The 19,771-nt window shown below is 51.5% G+C and overlaps 1 protein-coding gene across 1 annotated transcript in view; it reads left to right on the forward strand.

Annotated features, from left to right (window-relative positions):
• Positions 1-1,396: 1,396 nt before the first annotated feature.
• The window catches only part of LOC146767121 (uncharacterized), a 99,490-nt gene continuing 81,115 nt past the window's right edge, over positions 1,397-19,771 (forward strand). Inside the window, exon 1 of the mRNA XM_085581106.1 lies at positions 1,397-5,280. Coding sequence (XP_085437232.1) covers positions 4,487-5,280 — 794 coding nt within the window. The 5' untranslated portion in view covers positions 1,397-4,486. The remainder of the gene's footprint in view (positions 5,281-19,771) is intronic.

Consider the following 19,771-nt stretch of genomic DNA (forward strand, 5'->3'; position numbering starts at 1 on the left):
AAATTCTTTTATTTTGCTGGCATGAATTCACCCTCTTTTCCATGGTTGGGATTGCTGCTTTAGTAGTACCTGGAAAGGACTTCTTAATAACACAGTGTTAAAAGAAAAACAATACTGCATTAACTTTCACCATTAGTTTTCTTCAAAACTTTCTGGGTTTAACTAAAAACTTTTTCTATAGCTGCTTCTTCTTCTTGTATCCAGCTGTGCTAATTACTGCAGAGGCCAATTCTTCTTCTTGTGAGCTATAATTAGTTAAATAAAAAAAGACTAGCCCAAATTTAACACAAGATGTATCACATCTCTTGGTTTTTTGCTTTTTAGGCAACATCCAACTGTTTTAGTCTTACAGACCCATTCTTCAGAACAAAAGCCTCCTTTCCTTAACAACAAAAATCAGAAGGAAAAAAAAGAAGTCTTGTTTAAAAAAATAAAGCACATTGTGAGAGTCAGCTATCTCTGCTTTGATCTTATCTCTATTGGTGGTCCAGCTCTCCCTCTTTTTCACAGCTTTGCCTTTGACTGTACTTCCTCACTCCCCTCCCCTTGTTGTCACTCTGTCTAGCAGGAATGGGGGAGAACTTACAAATAGCTACGGTATGGGGACTTTGGGGTGTATTTCGCTCTTTCTCTTTCCCTTTCTCTCTCTTTCTCTTTTTCTCTCTTCTTCTCTCTTCTCCCTTTCTCTCTGTTTCGCCCTCTTTTTCTCTTTTCACATTTCAACATCCACATTCCAATATCAGTCCACTTTCTAACATTAGTCCTACATCCTGGAGAGGTGAGTCTGCCAATCACCCCTCCCTCCTTTTTCAACTTCCTTACAAATTTAATTACTTTTGTTATGTATGTTCTGCAGGCCTTTAATTCACGGCACCCTCCACCAAGGGCTACCAGCTACCCACAGCTGACAGTGCTAAAACTAAAGACTTATTTTGCTGTCACAATTTTCCATTCACAAGCTTGAAAGGGTTGTAGGAACAAGGTAAACAAAAACTTACTTCTGAAGTGATCTTGCCTGCAATAAAAAATTTAAGGCAATCCTTGTTAGTGCAATATAATTTGCAAAGAAGCCAAGGTTTGATTTGGGAAGGGCATCTGAGGACACAGAGCATGAGTTTTACAAATCTATAATTTGAAGAGGGAATAGACAAAATGTGGATACAGTGGGGGAGACAGCAAGTAAGGAATTTATCTCTGCGATACTCTCTTTTTGACTGCCAGGAGACACTCTCTGAAGAGGTTCTTACGGTACAAACAATAACTGGATGGGAAGAGGCACTCCTGAATTTAAGCTTTGGTGTCAAAATAGGAAACTGCCCCTGAGCACTGCAGTGCTGGAGCACCTTGCCTGCAAACTCACCAGAGGCAAGCCACTGCTGCCACGCTGCAGGGCTGCCTGCAGCACAGAGGGAACCATGGCCAAGCCCTCCCTGCAGGCCTGGGTAATCCACACAAGGAATCACAGTTGCTTCATAGCTCTCTAACTCATTCAAGAAATAGGAAACTGTAGTAAACAGAGATCTCCCTCACCATCTTTTTCATATGTGTGTGTCACACACCCACTGTGACGCTGGAAGTAACAAACTGTTTACATTAGAAGATACTGAAACTTTTTCTTCATCTAGCTTTGTAGTTTCCCTTTTCTATATGTAGCCACCTCCCATTCTGGGAAAAAATGAGCCCTATGTTTTTTACAAGTGTTTTGTATGCACAATTTTAATTTCTGTTCTAGATACACTGCAAGTAGTTAGCACTTCCAGAAAAAACAGCAAACAAACAAAACAAAAAAACGAAGAAAGCAAAACACATTTGGGTACATGAAAAAGGACTGGTTGGAAGGAAAAATGTTTCTCATTGACCTACAAAGCAGCTGGTGTTACCTTTAGTTTAACTTTACACACTGAGAACACTTGATTGAACAGCCTGCATTGACTCAAATTAATAGCAGGTTTTGCTATGTCACAGCTGTAAACTAGTTTTTCAAAGTTAGTACAGTAAGATATGTATTTCAAGATAAAAATCACAATGCAAATTGGAAGAAATTTAGTACTGCATGAGGTGTGCACACAATTAATTTACCTCTAGAAGTCAGTTTATTACTTTCCTCTACCAGGATTGCAGTAGCTGCTGTAGCTTGAATACACACTGGCCAGCCTTGATTTACTGGATGCCACATCTTTGATAAATAAGCCATGGGTCTCTTTACTCCTCCCCACTCTTGAAACAAAACCCTATTTTGAGCTACCCCCTTTTCTTCATTTACATACAGATGAAAGGGTTTTGCTAGTGAAGGTAAGCTTAAAGTTGATATTGGGGCTAGTTTTAACTTCTTTTTTCTTAGTTTTTCATTATCCTTTTTGATCCATTTTATATCATCTCCCTCTGTCAGTTTTTTTTATTCAAAAATTTTACTGCCTGTGTATATCCTTCAATCCACAATCTATAATATCCCAATAATCTGAGTATCTTTCTGATTTCCCCCTTTGAAGAGGGAGGGGGAAGGGATAGAATCCCTGTGTTTCAGTCTGGGTTGAGCTTCCAACTACCCTTACTAAGCAAGTGTCCAAGATATTTTACCTCTGATTCTACAAATTGCAGCTTCCCTTTTGATACCCTTAATCCTTTTTCCCCAAGAAAATTCAAAAGCTTTATAGTAGCCTCTCTAACTTCAGCTTCAGCTTCCCCAGAAAGTAAAAGATTATCCACATATTGGATAATTTGTATTCCAGGGGGAGTGGGGAAAGTTTGTAGTATTGTTTCTAAAGCTTGTCCAAATAAGTTTGGGGACTCTGTAAGCCCCTGTGGTAGTTTTGTCCATCTTAATTGCTGTTTTCTCCCAGTTAGTGGGTCCTTCCATTCAAAAGCAAAGATAACTTGCTCTCCTGGGCTAATGGGCAAGCCCAAAAGGCATCTTTAAGGTCCACTACACTAAACCACTGATGCTGGGGAGGAACTTTACTTAAAAGAGTATAAGGATTTGGTACCACTGGATAGCGGGTCTGAGTTCCTTTGTTAACCTCCCTTAAGGCTTGTACCAGTCTATAGCTCCCATCAGGCTTCTTTACTGGGAGTATTGGGGTATTATGGGGAGACATACAAGGTTCTAATGTCCCATCCTTTGTTAGTCCTTCTATTACTGGCTTTAAACATTCCCGTCCTTCTAAAGATACAGGATACTGCCGTACATGTATGGGACAATTTTTTTTTCCTAAGTTGTAATCTTTATGGGGTCAATATTTAATCTTCCCCTATTTCCCTCCCCAGCCCAAACTTCCTTGTTAATTCTTCTTCCATCATCCTGGCCTAGTTTTAAAAGTCTAGCTGTCATCTTCCCATCTTCTGGAACAACCCCTATTCCTAATTTCACCTGTAAATCTTGTCCCAATAAATTGCTACCTGCCCCTGGGACCAAGAAAACATCCCTCATCCAAAATTTAGTTTCTCCCTCTATTACCACATTTTTAATAACGGGTACTGTGGAACTCTCTCCTTTTGCTCCTGTTACTATTACGGTATCTTTGCTTACACTATAACCTTTTGGAATATTTAACAGAAAGGTTCATTCTGCCCCTGTGTCTACCACAAATTCCAATTCTTCTTCTTGGGGACCCACTCTTAAAATTATCTCAGCATTCCCCACCTGGACCCCACCTGCACCCCCCCTCGGCCCCATGGCCCCGCGAGGGGAATTTGGGGAGGTGGGAGTGGGGCAGCGCCAAGGCCGGGCCCCCCCGCGCTGTCCTGGCGGGAGCGGCTGCAGTGGGGACCGAGTGCGGGCGGGAGCGGCCGAGAGCCCAGCGCTGCCCCAGCCCGACCTGCCCCAGCTCCATCCCTGCCCCTGCGCTGGGATGCTGTGGGGCTGGGGGGAAGAGGGAGCCGGCAGTGGGTGCTGGGCCTGGGGGCAGGAGGAGAAGGGAAGGAGAAGCAGGCTTGAGGAACAGAATGGTCAAAGGATGCAGGTGGCAGGAGAGGGTGGGATTGTGCAGGAGAAGGAGGAATAGCAGTAGGAAGAGGAGTGTGAGGAAGAGGAAAGACACAGGAGGAGGAGGAGAAGGAGCAGAAAGAGGAAGCAGCAGAAGGTTCCACCCCTCCCTGTGTCTGCAGCCTCCCCCCAGCCCCAGGAGCGCTGCTCCCCCCACATGCAGCAGGTGACTGTGGAGGGGGATCCACGATTTTCACAGGGTGAATCTTGGTGTTTCTGTGCTTTCTTGGGCTAAATGTTGGTGCTTTGGTTTTATGTGGCAGCTGAATCTTTATCTTTTGAAGGAGGTTTTTGCTGACTTGTGATGTTCGGGGAGTTTTTGATTTGTGTCTTGAAGTTTGTGGTGTGTTTGGTCTGAATCTTGGTGCTTTGGAGGTTCTTACAGACACAAGATTCCCAATGACTTCCTGAGATGAACTTGGGCAAGGAGGAACCTCCAGTCCAAGGAGCTCTTCTCTTGTTTTTCCCTCAAACCAGGATTTGTCTTTGCCAGGGCTTGGCTGGATGGAGGAGGAGGGAAAGCCCCGGAGATGCTGCAGGAGGAGGAGCTGCAAACCCAGCCCAGGGAGCTGCGGGGAGGAAAGAGCCCCCCTGAGCCAGGAAGGCGGGCAGAGATCCAGCCAGAGCTCAGAGCTGGTGGAGAAGCCTCATGACAGGGAGAAGCCCCACAAGTGCTTGGAATGTGGGAAGGGTTTCAGCCGGAGCTCCCACCTGATCGAGCACCAGAGGATCCACACTGGTGAGAGGCCCTACGAGTGTCCCCAGTGTGGGAAGAGGTTTCAGAGAAGCTCCCATCTCCTCGTACATGAGCGGATTCACACAGAGGAGAGGCCCTACCGCTGCCCTGACTGCGGGAAGGGCTTTCAGCACAACTCCAATCTCACTGTGCACCGGCGCATCCACACTGGGGAGAGGCCCTATGAGTGTGGGAAATGTGGGAAGGGCTTCAAAGACATGTCTGGCCTGATGGTGCACCAGGTGATCCACACCGGGGAACGGCCCTATGAGTGCTTGGAATGTGGGAAGAGCTTTGGGAGGAGCTCAGGCCTGAGAACACACCAGCGCATCCACACTGGGAAGAGGCCCTACGAGTGTCCCCAGTGTGGGAAGAGGTTTCGGACCAGCTCCAATCTCCTCAGTCATGAGCAGAGTCACACCGAGGAGAGGCCGTTCCACTGCCCTGACTGTGGGAAGGGCTTCAAGCACAACTCCAGCCTCACCGTGCACCGGCGCATCCACACCGGGGAGAGGCCCTACGAGTGTGGGAAGTGTGGGAAGAGCTTCTCCATGAGCTCAAAGTTGATCAGACACCAACGGAGGCATCACTAAAGGAAGTCCTGTGAGTGCCCCGAATGTGGGAAGAGCTTGGAGTGAGGGAAGAGAGTGAGGGAAGAGCTTGGAGTGAGGGGAGAGCTTGGTGTGCTGCTGCAGCTCCATCCCCCATGGGAGGATCTGGGCTGGATGATCCCCAGTGACCCGCGTTGGGCAGAGCCCTGGTGCCCCCATATGGGGAATAAAACAGAGAGTAAAGCAATGGAGCTGATCAAGGGGCCCGATATCTGAGGCCTGACTGAGCAGAAACTGTGGGAGACACAGACACAGTTTCAGTCTCCCTGGGCAAGAAGTGACCAGAAAAAATGGTGTGAGTCTTTGTGATAAGATAAATGTTCCCAGGTTACTGGATGTCTCGAAGAATGTGTAACCAATGGGAAATTGTTACCAAAAACAGAGCCCTCTATAAGCACCATACAAGGAAATCCCTGTATAAACACCTGGTACACTCAATAAAATTGGCTTTGGTCTAAACTCGTATGTCCCCGTCTCTCCATGGTGGATAACCCTGTTGTGGGTGATCCCCGTTGGGTGGGGGAAGGTGCTGGAGGGATTTCTTTCCCTTCTCCTGGTGCTGCCGTGGTTTGGTTGGTAATAAATTCCCTCCCTGTGCCCAGGCCGGGTCTGTTGTCCCCGTGCCGGTGCTCGGGGCGGGATCTCTCCCGTTCCTTCTCTGCACTGCCGGGCCTCTCCTCAGCCAATGAGAGAACGCGGTGGAGAAGAGTCAGCCAATCAGCGAGAGCGGGGCTGATGACTCACCAGTTGCCGGGCAGACCCGCAGCAGGCAGTGTTCCCCACCTGGACCCGCCCTCCCTGCCCAGGGCCGGCCCCGCCGTGGGGTCCCCCCAAGTCCCTCCCCAGTGCCCCCAGGAACTGGGCTGGGTTTAACTGGGAAGCTTTACTGGGAACACTGGGAGCAGGCGGGCAGGGGCAGAGGGACAGCAGGGCTGGGGGACACTCGACCCCCCCCCAAAATGAGCGTGGGGATGGAGCGGGGGTCCCGGCCGGGCCCAAGACCACAGGGAGTGGCTGCGGCCGCCGGCGGCTCAGGAGCTCTGTGGGCAGAGAAAAGGGGGTGACACCTGACTGGGGGCCCCAGGGGAGCACCCACACACTGGGGGAGGGAGGACACGACCCCCGGGACACCCCTGACTTTCCTGCACAGGTAGAAGCTGAGCACCAGAGCCAGGAAGACAAAGCCGAACTCGGAGTCTCCAGTTCCTGACAGCATCTTGCTGTGGCAGCATCCGGCAGCATCTCTGGTGCGTCCGCAGGGGTCAGGACCCCCCAAAAACTCTCACAGGTATCCAAGCCCCTTCAAGCACCCTCCTGGTCGCTTCCAGCCCACTCAGGATCCCCTGAAACCTCCCTCTTGATTCTGTCCTAACCTCCCCAGGACCCACTAAAGCCCCTCCTGTCCCTCTCAGGATCCCACAGCCTCCTTCCAGTCACCCCCCACTGCCCTAGGACCCCCAAACTCTCTCCCAGTCCCTTCTCAGCCCCACCAGAGTTCCCCCAGACCCCTCCCAGTCTCTTCCCAGCACAACCAACCTCATCCCAATCTCTGCTTTTCCATCCCCAATCTCCTTCCAGCTCCTCCAGGCTCACTCACATCACTCCCAGTCACACCCAGCACAACCAAACTCTCTCCCAGTGTCCACCAGGACCCCCAGAACCTCATCCCACCCTCCCCAGTATCCTTCAAACACCTTCTTAGCCCTTCCAAACCCCAACCTCCTTTCCCAGTTTAAACCAGGCTCTCTCCAACTCCTTCCCAGTTGCTCCCAGCACATCCCAGTTGCTGTCCCAGCACCCCGAATTCCTCCCCTGTACCACAGTTCCAGCTCAGGGAGTGCTCCAGGCTAACGTGCTCCACCTGGCAGCTGCAGGTGAACTCGCCCCGGGTTTGGGTTTTCAGCAGCACAAGGAGCTGGTGGGTCCAGTCCCCGTTGGGGACCACATCAGTGGCCACCACAGAGAGCTCCTGCTGGCCCTGGAACCACCTCAGCTGGGTGTGGGCAGGGTCGAAATCCACCAGGGAGCAGAGCAGGCGGCCGGAGCTGGGCTGGGAGCTCGAGGGCACCAGCGAGATGGACACGCTGGGGGTGACTGGGAGAGAGCGGGAACACACTGGGATCAGCTGGGAGAAAGGTGGAGAGAGAGAGGAGGGGTGTTGTGTCCATGGGGCAGAATGGGAATGGACTGGGAGGGACTGGGAATGAACTGGGCAAGACTGGGATGATACTTAGAGAGAGGGGAGGGGATGGGGGGCACTGGCAGAGAGGGTGGAGATCTCGGAGTGAACTGGGGAGGAATTGGGAATGGGCTGGGAAGGAGTGGGAGGGACTGGGGCGGCACTGGGAGAAACTGGGAATGGGCTGGGAAGGAGTGGGAAGGACTGGGGCGGCACTGGGAGGAACTGGGCATGGGCTGGGAAGGAGTGGGAGGGACTGGGGCGGCACTGGGAGGAACTGGGAATGGGCCGGGAAGGAGTGGGAGGGACTGGGGCGGCACTGGGAGGAACTGGGAATGGGCTGGGAAGGAGTGGGAGGGACTGGGGCAGCACTGGGAGGAACTGGGAATGAAGCGCGCGGCACTGGGAGGCCGAGTCCAGCGCGGGGCACGCGGCGCTGCGGGTCTGCCTGGCAACTGATGAGTCATCAGAGACTCGCGCTCTGATTGGCTGAGAGGCGGCAGCGCCACGCCAGGCTGAGATGGACAGCCGGGAGGCACTGGGAGAGACTGGGATGGACTGGGAGAGCCACGGGGGTCAGTAATTAGTTGGTTGGTCCGTCTTTGGGATGCTGCAGGCGAGGCTATAATTCTGGATGGCACTGAAGCGAGACATTTGGGATCCCTGTCACATGATCCTGTCATTGATCAAGGAATGATGAGGGGGGCTCACCCTCACAGCCTCTGGGCACGGGTTCTGGAAAGTGTAGCACAAAGATACCTGTGTGCAGATGATCTTTATATGCAGCAGACCCAGTGGGAGACTATAGAACACGGGATCCAACGTCTGAGAGAAATGGCAGTGGCAGAGATTATCTTCTCAGATTAAATAACAACTAGAAATCCAGGCTTGGTACCATGTACGTCTGTGATGTGGTGAAAACTTGTACGGCTTGGGCCACATGAATACGCTTCTGCTTTAGCAATAATGAAGCGGGAGGAGAGGGATGAGACCATGCTCAACATGGCAAGGAAACTCCGAGCATATGCAGATGCTGTATATGGTCCAACCCATGCCAGAATTGCAGCAGTGCAAACACGTCTGCAGAAATTAGAAGATAAGATAGAGGAGAATCATAAGAGACTCAGGGAGGAGATTAAGGAGGACCTTTTCCAAATCTCAGCAGTACAGATCAGAGGTTCTGGTATCCAACATAGACGTTCTTCAGATGGTGAGAGAAGGTACACCCCAAGAGCTGAGCTGTGGTTCTTCCTGCGCGACTGCAGAGAAAACATGAGGAGATGGGATGGAAAATCTACTGCTGCTCTGGCACAACGGGTGCATGAATTGAAGGAAGGCAAGACTCAGAGAGGAAGTGACACCAAAAGGAGAGCAGCTCCAGTTGCCCGTAGCCAAACTGCCAGGCATGATGATGATGATGACATGTCCGATCCTGTCACCCTGATTCTTAAGACTTCCTAAAGCCTTCTGAGTTTACATTCCTTTGGAGAACTTTCCCACACAATTTCTGTAAACAACGTATTGTTTACATTCTTTTATGGGGGTGGAGAAACACTTGATGTACTGGTGGTTTGTCCAATGTCTTTGGAGAGGTGGCCCGTTCACTCTCCAATCCAATGTCACCCTTGGGAAGGTATAAAAGACAGAGTCAGACAATAAACGTTCCTTTTTTACCTTGCAAGCAGCAGGTGGTCCGCGTGGTGCTTTCACGTGTCCCACAGCGACATCTGGTGACCGCCGACGTGTATTGCAGCTTAGGCTGAAAGCACGCGGGTGAGGTGTTTTTTCTCTCTCTGTCCAGCGCTCTGCCTGTCGCTATTGTTGGTAATGGAGAGTTTTGAGAGCATCAGGGAGGAGTCAGTGGCTTTGAGCGTTTGGAGGGAGGTGTTGAAGTGGAAACGCGTTCTTTTTTATTGGGATGATTTTGAGAGGCTGTTTTTATGGGCAAGGGAACAGGGATTCTTTCCCAGTCTTGCCGAGGCTCTGTCCTGGGAGAAATGGGCTCCTGTGGGAGAACGCCTCATGGATGCCCTGCTTGATAATCGTTTTGAAGGCATTGGGCCGCTGATGATGTTGTGGAAGAGATTGGATGCCATCTGGCAGGGCTCTGACACTGGTGGCTCTCGTGATTCTCTGAGAAATTTTTCTACCTCTGATGTTGGGGAGGCTGAGTCCCTGGGGCGTGGCCCGGATTCCCCTTGTGCCCAGGAGAGTGAGTCAGAGGACGGCTTCTCCTCTGGGGAGCCCCGGGCTCCCAGCCCGCTGGCTCCGAGCGTCCGGTCGGTGGAGCAGGTCCGACCGCCCCGCCCCGCCCCGCGCCGCCGGCGTGGTGGGACGAAGGGGAAAGCACTTCCTCTTTGTGCCTTCCCGGCGCTCGGGGGCGAACGGGGGCTTGTGGACCAGCCCTCGCCTCGGGTTGCATCTGGCTCAGTGAAGGTGAATTGCCCGAATTGCGGGGTCACATTCCCCTTGAAAGCGACCCAGGCGGATTCGCCCGGATCGGTTTCGGGTTCATCTTCCGAGGATGAGTCAGCTCCAATCCCTGAGCCTGCGCAGCCTGCTGGGCGTGCGCAGGCGGTGGGGGCCGCCAAGGACGGGGCGTTGGTCTCTGTTCCGTCGGGCTCCGCCCCAGCAGGCGGGCAGCCCGTCCGGTCCCGCCTGATGGGGGCGATGCCCGCCGGGCGGTTGCGGGTTGCGGGTCCGAAGCTCCTTGGGGGCGTGCCGGCCTCCGTTGTGTCGTCCCGCAGTGAAATGTCTCCGCGCTCCGCGTCTCCCTCTACATCCCGCCTTTCCCCTGCCCCGGGGGACAGGAGTGCTGAGCTGGGGTTGCGGTCCGCACCGCCGCCTGCGTCCGCCGCAGTGTCCTCTGCTGATGGTGCGGAGGGCACTGCTGGGACGCCGTCTGGGTCGGCTCCATCTTCCCCGCCTGCCGCAGGGGCTGGGACTGCTGACGTGGCTGGCGGGAGACCGGTGACTCCCCGTGGCCGTGGATCCTCCCCGTCGTCCTTGTGGACCCTCCCCCCTTGCCAGGTGACCGTGCGCCCGAGAGACCACGGGCGGTTCTGGCAGGAGGTCCTTGATAAGGCTGAGGAGATGTGTGACCTTGGTCCCTCGCAGAGCCTGCCGGATTACGGGGAAGGCTCCTCTGGCTCTGCTGATGCTGCAGGGGGTGTGGTGTCCAGTGATGTCGCACCGCCTTGCAGCCCAGGAGCTGCCACTGTCCCAGAGTCCACGGGACATGAAACAGTGGATGATGCAGCCTTGCCAGGGGGTCTTCAGGCTTTCCCTGTGCTCAGGGGTGTTACTCACAACACTCATCAGCCCTTTTCGTTTAAAGTGTTGAAGGAAATCCGAGACACTGTGGCACAATATGGTCTTGGGTCTGATGAGGTTATGCACACGATTCGGCTACTTGTTACTGACCTGCTGACGCCTTTTGATATTCGCGCTGTGGCACAGGCTCTTTTTAACCCTGTGCAGTTTGACCTGTTTGAGGACAAATGGGTTAGTCTAGTGGCCAGTGCAGTGCGGAAGAATGCTACATGGGGGCAGCAGGATCCTAGGCGTGTTGTTAACGCTGACATGTTGATGGGCACAGGAAATTATGTTGATCCTCGGGGGCAGGCTGGATACGATCCTCTTGTGCTTGATCAATGCCGGACGTTAGGCTTGGCAGCTATAATCCAGGCCCTAGAAATGGCTGCTCCAATGAAGCCCTTTCTGACTGTTGTTCAAAGGGCTGATGAGCCTTTCATAGACTTTGCATCGAGGTTGACTGCCTCTGTAGAGCGGCAGGTGGTAGAACCTGAGCTGAGGCGAATGGTCCTTGCAAGATTTGCTAGGATCCATTGTAACGCAGAATGCAAAAGAGTCATACAGGCTCTTCCTGAAGGGGCTACCATTTCACAGATGGCAGCAGCCTGTGTAGACATAGGCCCGTCGGTTCGGAAGGTGGATTCTTGGGCTGCTGCCGCACAGCCAGTCTGGAAGCAGCCGCAAGGGGCTGCTCAGACAAGCACCAAACGAGGGAAGAAAACACAGAAGGGAAAATTTCCCTTGTATGTGTGTGGCCGGTGCGGAAGGCCAGGCCATCTATCAGATGTTTGCAAGGCGACTCTTCATGCAAGTGGCCAGGCAATCCCGAGCTCGGGAAACGGGAAGCGGAGCGCGAAAGGGGGGCGCGCTCAGACACAAGTTCCTCTCCAGACCCCGGAGCCCATGGAGGTCTGCTCAGCCAGCTCGTAGCCAGCACCTGCGGGTCAGCAGGTGTGGATGTCTGCACAGCAGCAACAGTTGTTTTAGACTCTTGCAAGGTGCACAAGGTTCCCCTGGACGCCTTTGGTCCTTTTGGTGAGGGCATGAGTGCCTTCCTTATGGGGAGGTCTAGTGCCACCCTTCAGGGCATCATTGTGCATCTGGGTCTTATAGATGCAGACTTCACAGGGCAGATCTGTGCAATGATCTCCACGCCCACCCCCCCCGTTACAATCCCAAAAGGGACATGGCTTGCTCAACTTGTGCCTTTTAAGTCTTCTGTTCGCAGGACGGCTGACCAGTCATGAGGGGATGGTGGTTTTGGATCCACTGGACCGCCTCAAGTTCACTGGACCGCTGTCCTGACTAAAGACCGTCCCGAGATGCTGTGTACCCTGTCCATCCCTGGTGCGACGCCGTCAGATATCCGCCTGCGCGGGCTCCTTGACAGCGGCGCTGATGTCACGGTTCTCTCCCTTGCCGCCTGGCCTCCAGATTGGCCCCTGGATCCAGTGGAGACGTCTGTTGCGGGCCTGGGAGGAACAGAGCGATGTTATGTGAGCCAGCGGCCCGTGCTGGTCACAAACCCAGAGGGACAGACGGCTTGGATCAGGCCTCATGTTACTTCTTCTCCTGCTAACCTCTGGGGGAGGGATGTTTTGTCTGCATGGGGGGTGCGAATCGGGACGGGTTTTTGATGGGGGCCACTGCAGCGAAGGGCGAGGAGTGTCCTACGCCTCCTATACGGTGGCTGGTGGATACACCTGTTTGGGAAAACCAGTGGCCCCTCCCTCAAGATAAACTGACCACCCTTCAAAATTTAGTGCAGGAACAGTTGGACCAGGGTCGTCTGGAGCCTTCCAGGAGCCCCTGGAACACCCCTGTTTTCTGCATCAAAAAGAAGTCTGGGAAATGGAGGTTGTTACAGGACCTCCGGAAGGTCAATGCTGTCATGGAAGGCATGGGAACATTACAGGCGGGCATGCCATCGCCTACCATGCTTCCTGCAGGCTGGCCGATCTTCATCGTGGATTTGAAGGATTGCTTCTTTACAATTCCTTTGCATCCCGATGACAGACCAAAATTTGCCTTCACAGTACCAGCAGTTGACAATGATGAGCCCGCACAGCGATATCAATGGAGAGTTCTGCCACAGGGGATGCGCAACTCCCCAGTTATATGCCAATGGTATGTGGCTCGTGCCTTGTCTGGAGTTCGCAAGCAGTTCCCTGATGCACGTGTATCATTATATGGACGACATCCTGGTGGCTGCGTCCACTCAGGAGGAGCTGCTGAGGATTCAGCCTCGGTTGCTCGATGCTTTGCATGCTCATGGGTTGCAGGTGGCTCCAGAAAAGGTTCAGCAACAACCTCCTTGGAAGTATTTGGGGGTCAAAATTCTGGAACGGACAATCCAACACCAGGAGGTGCAATTTGTGCATTAGGTGAAGACACTGAATGATGTTCAAAAACTGATGGGTGTCATCACCTGGTTACGTCCATACTTGGGACTAACCGACGCACAACAGTCTCCTGTGTATGATCTGTTGAAAGGAGACCCTGATTTAAAATCACCTCGCACATTGACCCCTGAGGCACGTCAGGTGCTGGAGGAGGTTCAGCAGGCTGTTTCTGCCCGTCAGGTTTATTGCATTGATCTTTCCGTTGATGTCACTGTGTTCGTTACCACTCCAGATTCGCATCCCACAGGTATCATTGGTCAATGGAGTGACAAATGGTCTGATCCCTTGCACATTTTGGAATGGGTTTTCCTGCCCCATCAGCCGCAGAAGACGGCAACGACATTGGCTGAGTTGATTGCTCAGTTGATAATCAAATGCCGGCAACGGTGTTTGCAATTGATGGGTGCGGATCCTGCAAAGATCGTACTCCCAATATCCTGGGAGGACTTTGACTGGAGCTTTGCACACTGTATGTCCATGCAATGTGCTCTGGAAAACTTTTCAGGGCAAATCACTTATCATTTGCCCAGCCACAAGCTACTGCAGGTGGCGAAATCTACGCAGATCTCTTTGCGGCCCAAAAATAGTCAGGAACCCGTGCAAGGACCCACCGTCTTTACTGATGGTTCAGGGAAAACAGGAAAGGCCATTGTTACTTGGAAGGACGGATCTGAGTGGCAGGTTCTGAAAGCTCATCAGGAGGGGTCGGCCCAATTGGTTGAGTTGAGGGCTGCTGTTATGGCATTTGAGAGATTTTCCCAGGAACCTTTCAATTTGGTCACGGATTCTGCCTATGTGGCTGACATCGCACAGCGGTTGGGTCATTCAGTTTTGAAGGAGGTCAGTAACCCTGCCTTGTTTCATTTACTGAAGACCTTGTGGTGTGCTATTCAGGCCCGGGTTCATCCGTTTTATGTTCTGCATGTGAGAAGTCACACCAATTTACCAGGGTTTGTGGCAGAAGGTAATGCGAGGGCTGACAGGTTGGCTAATCCAGCGTGGGTAGCACCTCAGCCTGATACACTCGCGCAGGCCAAGGCATCGCATGGGTTTTTCCATCAGAATGCACATACTCTGCAGAAGCAGTTTCAGCTGACACCGACAGAGGCTCATGGCATTGTTGAGTCCTGTGACGACTGCCATGCACTTGCTCCACCTTTACCAGGGGTAAACCCTAGAGGCCTTAGGGCCCTGGAGCTTTGGCAGACCGATGTCACCCAGATTGCTGAGTTTGGCCGGCTCAAGTATGTGCATGTCACGGTGGACACGTTCTCTTCTGCAATGTGGGCTTCCGCTCACACTGGAGAAAAGGCCCGCGATGTCATTGCCCACTGGAGGCAGGCCTTTGCCGTTATAGGCATACCTTCAGCTGTGAAAACCGACAACGGTCCTGCTTACGCATCGCAGCAGGTGTGGCAGTTCCTGCAGTTGTGGGGGGTGTCACACAAGTTTGGTATCGCCCACTCTCCAACTGGCCAAGCTATTGTAGAACGTGCTCATGGTACTCTGAAGCAGGTTCTTCAAAAACAAAAACGGGGAATACAGGGTGAGACCCCACACAGTCGGTTGGAGAAAGCATTGTACACCATCAATCATCTTACGGTGCAGCAGAATTCAAATAACCCTGTCATTTTAAATCATCATCTCTTGTTGCAGGCTTCAGACGAGGCACATCAGCCTCGAGCAAAAGTTCGAGTGCGGAATTTAGTCACCAAACAATGGGAAGGTCCCTATGACCTTATCGCTTCGGGGCGCAGGTATGCTTGTGTATCCACAGATACTGGGGTGCGCTGGGTACCTTCGAAGTGTGTTCGTCCTGATCTGCAACCGCAGAGACAGAACCCGATCAACGGGCAACATGGAAACCGTGACCAAACTGAAAGGCATCCAATGGATGGATCGTCGAGTGATGACTCAGTTGAGGATGATGGCGGGTGATCACTCTGACGATTCCTCCGTGAATGGACATTGAACCTTATTTATTTATCTATTTATTTATTTATTTATTTATTTTTCTTTCTTTTCTTTTAAACTAAAAAGGGTGAGATGTCACCCTGATTCTTAAGACTTCCTAAAGCCTTCTGAGTTTACATTCCTTTGGAGAACTTTCCCACACAATTTCTGTAAACAACGTATTGTTTACATTCTTTTATGGGGGTGGAGAGCACTTGATGTACTGGTGGTTTGTCCAATGTCTTTGGAGAGGTGGCCCGTTCACTCTCCAATCCAATGTCACCCTTGGGAAGGTATAAAAGACAGAGTCAGATAATAAACGTTCCTTTTTTACCTTGCAAGCAGCAGGTGGTCCGCGTGGTGCTTTCACGTGTCCCACAGCGACATGTGGGCATTGGGATGTTCCAGCTTTAGGAGATCTCTCCAGGAGCTGCAGCTGCATTGTCCTGCAGCCAGAGGTTCCTGTGCCAAGGGCTGGCAGTGATTATGTCCCAGGCACTTCTCAGCCCCTTCCCAGCCCTGACTGATTGAAGCTCTCTGTGCCTCTGTGCTGTGCCCGGGCTGGCTGCAGGCAGTGCCCCAGCCCTGCTGGGCTGGCAGAAGAGCTGCTCAGCAAGAGAAATGTGCTTTTGAAGCTCTGCTTGGTTACCAGGATCACCCTCTGTGCCAGGAGCCCAGCCCAGCTCAGCAGCACAGACACAGCACAAGGACTTTAATGACCCTCTGGGGCTTTGTGCTCAGGCCCTGAACATCAGGCCCTGAGAGGGAGCTGCAGAAACCTCTTCAGAACTCCAAGTCAGAATCCAACTCCAAAGTTTCTTGGACTTTTAATGGGTCCCACTGAGGGACACGACTGAGAAAGTGTCCCCAGGCCCCAGGCAGAGCAGAGAACTAGAGGCACCGATGACAGGTGGGGACAAAGAGAAGCCAAGTCTTGGTGCCCTGGGGCACAGCAGGGTCTGTGCCACCAAGGGCTGTGAGGAGACACCTTGTCCTGAGGCCCTGGGGCCTCCTGGCACAGCCCCAGCCAGGCTGGGCACTGTCAGCCCCTGGTCCTGCCCTCAGCATCCCCCCCATGCCCACATCCCAGTGGCCTCAAGGATCTGCTGGAAGGAGTCCCTGGGGAGCCTTGGTCAGGAATGGCCCTGGGGGCTCCTTCATGCTCCCAGGGACTGCAGGTTTTTCAAAGGACTTTGGCTTTGGCTTTTGCCTTGCAGTCTCTGAGAGCTTTCTGCAATCATGGCCTCCAATATTCTGCTGTAATTAGTCCCTGGAGAGGCTTTGTCAGGAACAACACTCAGTGGGGCCCATTAATGCTTCAAGGTACTTCAGTTATTTTAATGTACTTGGTGTTTCCCTTTTGATACCAACTCTGTGAGAGGTTTGTGCAATCATGGCCCAAATTATCTGATTTAATGAGTTACTTGAGAACTTTTTACTGACACTTTGAGAAACTCAAGGTTTTTAAAATACTTTGGATTCTCCTTTCCACCCTGAGTGTATCTGAGAGGTTTTTGTGCCATCCTGGCCTCCAGTTCTCTCCTCCAAGGAGTCCATAAAGAGCCTGTGTTCGGTATGGACCTCAGTGGGTTCCATTAATGCCTTGAGACACATTTGGGTGTTTCCTCTTGACTCTGACTCCTGGAAAGTTTTGTGCAATCTCCTCTCAGGCCCCAAGATTCCAGGCCTCAGCTCCAAATGCACCATGGGGCTCATTAGGATCAAGCAAGTCCTGACAAACCATGGCTCTGCCTAGATTTCCCTCTGCTCTAGTGCAGTTCATCGGAAAGTTTCTGTAGTGGTTTTAGTTTTTCAATTTGAGATTTCTTGGCCAATGTATTAATTAGTGTGGCAGGTTCAGTGTTGCTTGATTACCAGTGCACACACTAGAATATACTTACTAATTTCCTGCTCTGAGATGGGATTAGGAAAAAAGGCAAAGTAGGCTCAGAAGTTTAAAAGAAAAGTTTAAACTTCTAACGAAAAGTTTATTAACAGTAACTAAAAGAAAGAGTAATAAGAATCAGAACAAAACTTTCAGAACACTTCCCATCTCCATACAACCTGACAATGTAAAGAGACCAAATGTAAAATTTTCTGTCAGCTAACAGGGAGAAAAGTTCCTCTTATTAATGTTATGGAAACTTATCCACAATGAAACAGTTATCTCATGGATTTTCATTTCCATGAATAGCAGCTGCCCAGAAAAATCTGCAATTGTGAAGTCCCTCCCATTTTTTCACAGCTTTTCCCACAGCTGTGTTTATAACCCATGTTAACTTATGGGATATTAGGTTAAAGATGAGCTGTTTAAGAGCAAAAGTTCTTTTCATCTATTTCTGAAATCATCTTCATTTCTGGGAACAGAGGTCATCTCTCCCTGAGGGCACAGGCTCTCATCAGTTTTCTCTATTTTTCTCTGTTCAAACTTCTCATGGGATCACAGCTACTGCAACATTTGCTCAATTGAGCATGGAGGCCTTTGCTGAAATAAGTCATCTCCCCATACTTTTCAATGCATTATAGGGAAAAAGAGAGTCTGATGTATCAATGACATCCTTCTCCACAGCTTTAGCAGAGGATTTCAGCCCCAAGATGATGGCATCTCCTCATCCCTCCCATCTGGGACTCAACTTCCTCTTCCCTGCCCTCGGTGTGTTCATGCTGCTCCTCTGTGTGCCTGCCCTGTGTCCTTTTCTCTCACTGGAGGGAGGATGGCAGCACTGGCAGAGTCAATATCTCCCCTTGGCCTGCAGATGGTTACACAACCCTGGCCAGACTCAGTGGCCAATTCTAATTTTGGCCATGGTCTCTGGACATGAAGACCAGTTCTTTTCCATAAGAATGAAGGAACAGAGCTCCACTGTTTTAGGGGCAGATGAGAGGTGACCACAAGAGAACAAGGCCAGCCAGAGCTGCCAGATCCTGTTCTTAGAGATACCTTTGAATACAGGAAATATTTTAAGCAGAATGTCAGTTTTGGCAATGGGCATCTGAAAAGACAGATGGTTCTTTTCCATACAAAGGAGAGCACAGAGCCCCAGTGCTCCAGGAGCTGATGAGAGGCAGCCCTTGACATCCAAAAATCAGCCAGACCTGTCAGGTGGCCCCTGGCAGGCCAAGCCAGCCAGACCTGGTCCATGTTCCCTCGCTTCCATGGGGTCCCACAGTGTCCCAATGGTCCCTGACTTCCAGGAGGCCCTGAGGTGTCACAATGCCCCCTTGGTGACACCAGGCCCTGAAGGGTCGGAATGGTCTCCATGGTTCCATCAGGCCCCACAGAGTCATAATGGTCTCTGGGTCCATGAAGCCCTGCGGTGTCACCATGGCCCCTTGGTTCCATGGGCTCCAGTGGTGCCACAATGATCCCCTTGGTTCCATGAGGTGCCCACAGTGTCACAGTGATCTCCATGGGAAGGAAAGAACCGAGCCCCAGTGTGGCAGGGGCAGCCACCAGAGGCCAAGGCCAGCCAGACTTGATGGTACTGGCAGATTTTGGTTGGGTGCAACCCTTGGATATAGGGAATTTTAGAGGTGGAATCCCAATTTCAGACATGGACATCCAGAGTAGAAGGACGGTTCTTTTCCAAAGGAAGAAAAGCATGGAACACCGGTGTTTCAGGGGCAGATGAAAGGTGGCTACCAGAGGCCCAGGCTAGCCAGACCTCTCTGAAAGCAACCCTTGGACATAGGGAATTTGGGAGTTTGTATTCCAGTTTCGCCCATTCCTGCATAAACAAGGATGGTTCTTTTCCATAGGAAGGAAAGCACAGAGCCCCAGTGTTTCAAAGGCAAAGAAGAAAGACGTCACTCCTGGGAGGCTCAGCCAAACAGACCTGTTCTTCCTGGCAGCTTTTGTCATGGAGAAACCCTTGGCAATATGGAATTTGGAAAGAGGAATCTCAGTTTTGACCATGAACACCTTAAGAAGTATGGTTCTTTTTCATTGGAAGGAAAGCACCACGCCCCAGTGTTTTGAAAGCAGATGAGAAGCAGTTCTCAAGAGGCCAAGGGTACCCAGACCTGTCTGTCCTGGCAGCTTTCACTTGGGAGCAATTCCTTGGATATACAGAGTTTTGGAGGAGGAATCCCAATTTTGGCCATTGGTGCCTGGTCAAGATGAGCGGTTTTTTTCCTATAGGAAGAAAAAGTACAAAAATCCAAGTGTTCTGGAAGAAGATGAGAGGTGGCCACCCTTAGGCCAAGCCACCCAGACCTGTCTCTCCCTGCACTTTTTGTCTAGGGTATATCTTTGGACACAGGAAATTTTGGAGGTGGAATCTCAATTTTGGCCATGGTTGCTGGGACAGGAAGATGAATTATTTTCATTAGGAAGAAAAGCACAGAGCTCCATGTTTCAGAGGCAGATGAGTGCCAGCCCTCAGGAAGCCAAGGCCAGCCAGACTTGTCAGTCCTGGCAGCTTCTGAGAGATATCCTTGGATATAGGGATTTCTGGAGGCAGATGCCGCATTGTGGCCACGGGTGCATAGTTGAGATGGGTGGTTTTTCACATAAGTAAGAAATACACATGGTCCCAGTGTTTGAAACGCAGATGAGAGGTGGCCACTGGGTGGTCAAGGCAGCTAGAGCTG

The sequence above is a fragment of the Lonchura striata genome, chromosome 5, assembly GCF_050655825.1.
Source record: "Lonchura striata isolate lonStrDom1 chromosome 5, ASM5065582v1, whole genome shotgun sequence".
Classification (NCBI taxonomy): Eukaryota; Metazoa; Chordata; class Aves; order Passeriformes; family Estrildidae; genus Lonchura; species Lonchura striata.